The following is a 7,013-nucleotide window of genomic DNA, read 5'->3' on the forward strand; positions in this document are numbered from 1 at the left end:
CAAATATTACGTGTGTTAAAACTCATGAATCATTCCAAATAATTGAATGCTATCAAAGAAAAAAATCAGAAATATGAAAACCATTTCAGACAACATATCTCAATAGTTTGAGAATTGACCTCATATTATAATGATTTTGCAATTAGAATAAGGGCAACAAAAGTAACTCTAGGCTATAATTGATTTAGAGTTCTTATCATCTATATTTTTTTAATATTTGATTAAAACAAGAAAGAAAGTATAAATATAACAGAGGAAATTTAGACTGTAGTAATTAATGAGTTTATGGCCCAAACTTTAATCGTTTATTTATATAATTCGACGCTGTTCCCCTTCTACAATATTACATTGCTTTAAGCTTTTATTGCTTGTAATATTTTGTTAGTAACGAAAAATATCTTGTCATAGTGTGAAAAATTGAAGTATTTTCCGAGATTTTCCACTACCATGATTAAGTCATTGACCTAGTTATTTGAGTTTGAAATTCAACACAAGAATCATTTGTATAATGTATACAATGCGGAATAGATGGTTTTTCGGTTTTTTTGTTTTGATCTGTGGAATTTTTTTGTCATCTGAGTAAAGATTTACCTATCTTTTATCCTTTTAGAAACTTGTGTGAAATGTCTAAATATTAAAAAACGATTTTAATCGTGCAAAAATTTAAAATTTGCAAATCAATATTAATTTCATTGATTTCCTATCAGCAGTGATAAACATATGAAATATATATACATTGTTTTAATTTCGTATTAATTATTTTGAAGTGACGTGGATGTGTGAAATCAGCAATAAATTATAATATAAAAAAGGAGAAGACAAAGCCTTAAGAAAGCTAATTTTTCATGCATGTATTCTACACAGTTTAAGTGCCTAAATATAAACATCATAACTTGACTGTTACACGGAAGATTTTATTCAGATTCATGCAATGCCTATAGAAGACAGTCATCTTTTGTCACCCAACTTAAAAATATATATCCATGAAAGTCAATAATCCATATTTGATGTACACGTAACAGAACCATCATATTTTACATCTTTACATTATCATGCGTCTATAGCTCCAACATGCATCACCTAAAAAGAAACATTATAAAAGCTTATGATTTTAAGTTTTAAAAGAGACAGAAAACAAAACATTCCTCAATTTGATCATTTTGCATGATGAATATAAAATCCTGTTTACATTTTTTTTCAGTTTTCAGTTTTATTGTAACTAAAAATAGGATACTTGCAAAAACAAAAGAATACAAGAACAATTTCAACCAACCGTGACTGATTTTCGTCGTTGCTGCGGAGGTGTCATTCCTTCTTCTTCCGGAATAGAGTCGAACGTTTTCGGGTCATTAAAGTTATAACCTTGCGGAAGATTGAGGATGGAGGAGAGCCTTCGTCCCACAGATCTTGCAACCTCCAGATCAGGTTTGATACCACTGCTGACCAGTCGACAGATGAGATAACCAATGGCTGTCCAGGAACCGAGAATCACGATCCCGACCATAATACAGATAATGTATACAAAGAGCCTCTCCAAGCAAAATTTCGGCAATGGGCTGTCTTCCACTTTGAATATAAAAAAAATCACTGAATGCCTTTTAGATATATAATAGGTTTGAATTCTATGGTAAGTTTATGAAGTGAAGCAAACAATTGACAAGTTTAGCAATTAAGATACAGATTGAAAGTTTAACAAACAAAATAAAGATTGAAATTTTAAATTACTCTTAGACTGATTGTCATTGTTTAAAAGATAATTGTCAAAATTGATGATTAAACATTAATTTCAGTCTGCTTTTCACTCTACTGAATGTCCACTGAATGGTCACTGAAAGGTATAGGAAGGTTACTGAATGGCCACAGAGCTTCTGCCATTCAGTCATTTTTCAGTAAACATTTAGTCATCTTTCTATGAATTGAATGGGAGAGTATCACCCTGTGCATAATGGTTAAGTGTTAACATTTCGAACAAAAATCACCTCTTTGTTGATGTGGTGGTGACTTAACACGAATCCGTGTCCCCACTGTGAGTTCATCTATTTCGTCATTTGATCTTTTCATGCGATCCCAATTTCTTTTACATTGATTCTGAAATTTTTGAAGAATGAAACAAATAAAAATGACAATACCGCTTGTATTTATTTTTTTCATCAATGAGAATTCGTTTTAAAAATGAATTCAAATTAAATGATAAAAATAAGTGATTATTGTGGATCTTAAATTTCCTGTAAAACATTTTTTTATATATTTACGAATATCAAATAACTGATATTTTGTTTTTCTCTAACCTCAAAGCAATCTCCCAAACACACAGAGAGCTGACAATTGAAAACAACATCCACTTCAGTTTCGCCATTCAGATTCGTGGGCTGAAAAGCCCGGAACTTTGATTCCAAGGAACCTCTTTTTGTCTTCTCAAAGTTTGGAAATAGTTCCAGATCAGGGGCACATCTACGTTTGCAAAGGATAGAATATGCTGATGATTTATAAACTATCAAAAGTCTTTGACAAAAAAAAAGTCCCTAAACGCTCTACTCTTTAAATTGCCAAAATTATGTTACCTGCATTTGCACTTTTTTTCGGGTAGGGGTAATAATAATATTTTCACACCCTCTAGTAAGCTGTCATATTTTGAAATAGAGTCTAAACAGTGTAGAAGAAACATTGCTTATTTTAAAGGGGCATTTTTCATTCAAGAAATTTAGTCTATATGCGCAAATGGAAGTTTAAAGAAATGTAAATTGTAATTAAGGAGACATACTCATCTCTTATGAGAGGTATCATAGCGGCGGTACAATCCTTGGCTCGAATATCAAATGTGTCTGAAAAATACACACGAAACTGTTTTCAAAACTGAGTTGTAGGGCAGTATGTTTTCTTTATTCATTTTAATCTGATTTTGCTATGTATATAATTGCACAGATTCTTTTTTTCCCCACAATTCACAAAGTATTTTTTATGCAATCATACTTAGATATGTGCGAATGTGCATCCATAGTAAGAAAATCAAGTCATCGATATAGTCAAACGATTGGTGCAAGAGCAAGTTAGGTAGGAAAGATAATATTAATCCATCGTGTTTAATTTTATAATTAGATATGAAAACAAATGTAGATTTTGAAAAACCTTGATAGCCCTCTTCTAATTCTATTTCCATCCCAAGAGGATCATCTAAAGTCACAACTCCTTTGCTTACGTCAACAATGTTCGAAAAGACACGCATGCGTGCACGAGGTTTTTCCGTTCTGTTAATTCCGATGTTATCTACGTCGTTCCTTGAATGAAAGATTAAACATGATGACGCTACTGAATACTTGTGGTTCATTTCCTATTATTTATTTCCGTGATTTCAAACATCTTTTACTTTTTATTTTCTTATTTAAACAAACATGCATATCAAATACTAGCCCTCTTTTGAATTCAAATTTTGCCTTTGAAGAAAAATAAAACGATTTTTTTTTTGTATCTTCTTTTTTTCAAAATAACATTGTGTTTTGAATTAATAGCAAACAAATGTTATAGAACGCAATGAGGGGACTGCAAAATTTCAAATCATAATGTTCAGTGATCAAGAAGTTTACCCAGGAAATACAACTCCGTTAACCAACATGTCTGAGAGATCCAGCATGCACATCACCGGAACTACCTTGTCGTCACCGGTCTGTACTTCCGGTCTCTTCTGAACAACAACTCGAAATATAGCGTCCTAGATATATAAATTTAATTTTTTAATTCAATTTGAAATCTTTCTTCTTTTTTCTGAAAAGGTTTTTAAGTTATATGAAGTATAAACGGATTATAAATAAACAAAATGTCGATATATGTACACAATATTGTCATAATTTTCATCTTTTCACGCGGGATTGTTCTTTTGTACATGTTTAATGTTTTTTTTTAAGTTTAAACATGTATAGAAGAAATGTTAAAACACCTTAAATTTATCAACTTACAGAGTAAAAAACACGCTTAATAATTTTAGACTTTACATTGAGAAGTGCCAACACTTACATATTGTATGTCGCATAGACCAAATTCGAAGGATAATTGTTGATCTTTACCAGTCGTAGTATGTTTACAAGCACTTCCTTGACCCTGAATGAAGACAAGACCGTCCGGCGAAGAGTTTTTGAGACTAAGTTTGAGTTCCGAATTTGTACAGCTTTCAACGTTCACTTCAATTTAAAAAAGACAATATAAGGAATTACAAACAATTTTGGACATAAAAAATAGGAAAATTATAGAAAAATTATAAAGGACAATTAAAAAAATCTTTTTACTTTCACGTAAAAAAAGGAACATTCTTTAATATTTTTACGATATAAGTCATTATTATAAAAGAATGAGTTTCATGAATAAGCCAGTAGCTTACATTGAGGATTGAATTCCGAATACACGTCCCTGATATAAAATATTGCAAACAAGGCCACGATGAGCATCTTCAAATTAAATACCTATATCGATGTTTAATACAAAGGCTATATCCATTTATAGCAAGTCTGAAAAGAAGAAGAGATTGTTATTTATATTCGTTTGGTTTTTTTCTTAATACTTAGAACAGTTGAATAATTTAAAATATACAGTAAAAAAACGACATATAGGCGAGTATATACGGTACTAATTTAAAAATCCATCATATTAAATCAGGTTTAATTATGAAATATACGACATTTCATATGAAAGAGAAAACATAATTAACTGCTGATGCCTCAACTGTCATTCTTTTCATCTAAAGATAGAGAGGATAAGTCTAGTTTCTAAAGAAAACAATTAAAATTGTAGTTTTACAATTACGAAGCAGTTCATATCTTTAGATGTTTATAGCGGAAAATGTTTGTTTCATCAAATTAAAAAAAATTCTCACCTTCTTTGGAAGTTGAAGAGTCTGTCTCAGGTTTACATGCAATATTGTAAACGATGGTCCTTTGTCACGTGATACATGAATCATATAGCCACGTGATGTAATTAAACAAGTCACGTCTTTTGTCCTCTGGTATTTGAAACCTTGTACCAAATGACGTATTTTCATTTATCTATTTATTCGTAATTGATATTTTTCCAATAATTAGATAAATATGAATGCATGATTCTTCATCGATTCTATTAAATTATATTTATTATATTTGTACTGCATTAATTATTCAAGTATTTTCAATTAGACAAATGACATAATTAATAATCGTTTGTAACTCAATTAAGCAATCTGATTATTTTGTACAAAGGTCATCTTGATACAAGTAACATTCTAAACATATGTACAGGCAAATTGACTAATGTGCATTATATCTAGTTTGACCATTTAAAAACATGAAAATAAAGCTTTCTCATGCAATCTTCACTCCAGCATATATCAAGTTATTATTATATATCTTACTAAAAACACATTTTAACAATTCTTTTATAATGTCATACATTTAGCGTCATCTGAATACAACTGTTCGATCACACTGGATATTCATATAAATAAATATACCCTCAATGTCATACATATGTAATAGTTTGCTCTTCATATTTGCTAGAATGTTCATCAACAACATTTGTTTTTTAGTTCGGAAAAAGCTATTTTTAGCATTAACATCACAGTCAAGGTCATAAGGTCATTGACCTTTGCGTCACTTGGAAGAACCTGATTAGTGGAGTTGCATACCAAATATGAAGTCTCTATCTTTCATGGTTCAAAAGTTATGGCGAAGGTTAAAAGGTTAAAGAAAAAACTATTTTTAGCGTATAGGCCACAGTCAAGGTCACAAGGTCATTTATCTTGGTGTCATTTGAAAGACCTTAATTAGTGGAGTATTCATACCAAATATGAAGTCTCTATGTTTCATGGTTCAAAAGTTATGGCGAAGGTTAAAGTTTGCAGAAAAAAGTTATTTTTAGCATATGGGCCACAGTCAAGGTCACAAGGTCATTGACCTTGGTTTCATTTGAAAGAACTTAATTAGTAAAGTATGCATACCAAATATGAAGTCTCTATCTTTCATGGTTCAAAAGTTATGGTGAAGGTTAAAGTTCGGGACAAACAAACAAACAAACAAACAAACAAACAGACAGACAGACAGTCAGATAGGACAAAAACAATATACGCCCTGGATCTATCGATCCGGGCGCATAATAATAAATGACGTCATATCACAGTATCTATTGTCGTTGGTCCCATGCTGACGTTTGAGTTAGTTACGTCATATCGCAGTATTTTCTATCTTTGGTCCTATGCTAATGTTTGAGTTAGTGACGTCATATGGCAGTATCTTCTATCTTTGGTCCCATGCTGACGTTTGAGGCAGTACGACTATTGAGAATTTCGGACTGCAAAATAACCTGCTGTCTGTAACTTCTATAAAGAATTAAGGAATAAGTCACCAAACTCACTGCAACAATGGTCAATGTTGGAAACAAGAGGAAAATAATGGCGAAATGTACACAAGCTTTATTTGGATCTGGAAAAACAAAGACAACAATCATGTTATTTCTGTGTAAGGTTCACAATTGCTCAAAGCAAAATAACGCAGAACGCAACATCCCATAACGACAGGCAAGCAAAAGTAAATTTGCATTTAATACATAGTCACTATACACATGTAACCAGGTAATGATGAAGTTTTTGTGCAAATACCTCTGATATGAAACTTAATGTTTAACCCTTTACCTGAGGTTTTAATGATAGTTGTCAGTCTTGATACAGTGTATCTGTTTCCAATGTACGAGTGTCCCAGTAGTTCTTCAACAGCTCGTTTTTCGCGAGATTTCGTCTTAAGGTCTGTATCACGCTTCCGCCTTGGTCCACACGCTTCCTGAAGAACGAAATAATGGTCTAAATTCAAAGCTTGTTTCAATTTGAATTTATCATTTCAATTTGGTATGATCTGCAGAAAATGAAATTTTACTTGCGTCATTGCATGGCCCAAGACAGAGTTCAAGAGTGCAAGAAAATGTCATTGTGACTTGAACGTTTGTAAGCGTTGTTGTTCTGAATGCATTAAATGATGACGTCATCGATCCATTTTGTAATCGAG

The 7,013-nt window shown here is 31.7% G+C and overlaps 2 protein-coding genes across 3 annotated transcripts; both read right to left on the bottom strand.

Annotated features, from left to right (window-relative positions):
• Positions 1–1,050: 1,050 nt before the first annotated feature.
• LOC134244499 (uncharacterized) lies at positions 1,051–2,433 on the bottom strand. The gene is made up of 4 exons (XM_062726761.1): positions 2,289–2,433; positions 1,980–2,088; positions 1,274–1,566; positions 1,051–1,080 (listed from the first exon to the last, which is right to left on the bottom strand). Exons 2-4 carry the CDS (start codon positions 2,059–2,061, stop codon positions 1,051–1,053), a joined length of 405 nt encoding a protein of 134 aa, XP_062582745.1. The 5' UTR covers positions 2,062–2,088; positions 2,289–2,433.
• Positions 2,434–6,233: 3,800 nt separating this feature from the next.
• On the bottom strand, positions 6,234–6,955 carry LOC134244500 (uncharacterized). 2 transcript variants are annotated; one of them, XM_062726763.1, is made up of 3 exons: positions 6,885–6,955; positions 6,647–6,787; positions 6,234–6,368 (listed from the first exon to the last, which is right to left on the bottom strand). In XM_062726763.1, exons 1-3 carry the CDS (start codon positions 6,934–6,936, stop codon positions 6,235–6,237), a joined length of 327 nt encoding a protein of 108 aa, XP_062582747.1. In that variant the 5' UTR covers positions 6,937–6,955; the 3' UTR covers position 6,234. The 2 variants fall into 2 exon arrangements, with proteins under 2 accessions (XP_062582747.1, XP_062582746.1); XM_062726762.1 differs by having other exon boundaries at positions 6,234–6,437.
• Between the last annotated feature and the right edge of the window lie 58 nt (positions 6,956–7,013).

This window comes from Saccostrea cucullata, unplaced genomic scaffold (genome assembly GCF_032062105.1).
Source record: "Saccostrea cucullata isolate Sc308-1 unplaced genomic scaffold, CSIRO_AGI_Scuc_v1 ctg21514, whole genome shotgun sequence".
Taxonomy (NCBI): Eukaryota; Metazoa; Mollusca; class Bivalvia; order Ostreida; family Ostreidae; genus Saccostrea; species Saccostrea cuccullata.

Excerpts from the sequence above, each read along its gene's own strand:
- LOC134244499 (XM_062726761.1), bottom strand. The coding sequence starts at position 2,061 with ATGAAAAGATCAAATGACGAAATAGATGAACTCACAGTGGGGACACGG. Across the intron at positions 1,567-1,979 it reads ACCACCACATCAACAAAGAG|TGGAAGACAGCCCATTGCCG; the intron begins GTGATTTTTGTT and ends TTATATTCAAAG. Across the intron at positions 1,081-1,273 it reads AACGACGAAAATCAGTCACG|GTGATGCATGTTGGAGCTAT; the intron begins GTTGGTTGAAAT and ends GTTTCTTTTTAG.
- LOC134244500 (XM_062726762.1), bottom strand. The coding sequence starts at position 6,936 with ATGACATTTTCTTGCACTCTTGAACTCTGTCTTGGGCCATGCAATGAC. Across the intron at positions 6,788-6,884 it reads TGGGCCATGCAATGACGCAA|CGTGTGGACCAAGGCGGAAG; the intron begins GTAAAATTTCAT and ends TTCTTCAGGAAG. Across the intron at positions 6,438-6,646 it reads AACTATCATTAAAACCTCAG|ATCCAAATAAAGCTTGTGTA; the intron begins GTAAAGGGTTAA and ends TTGTTTTTCCAG.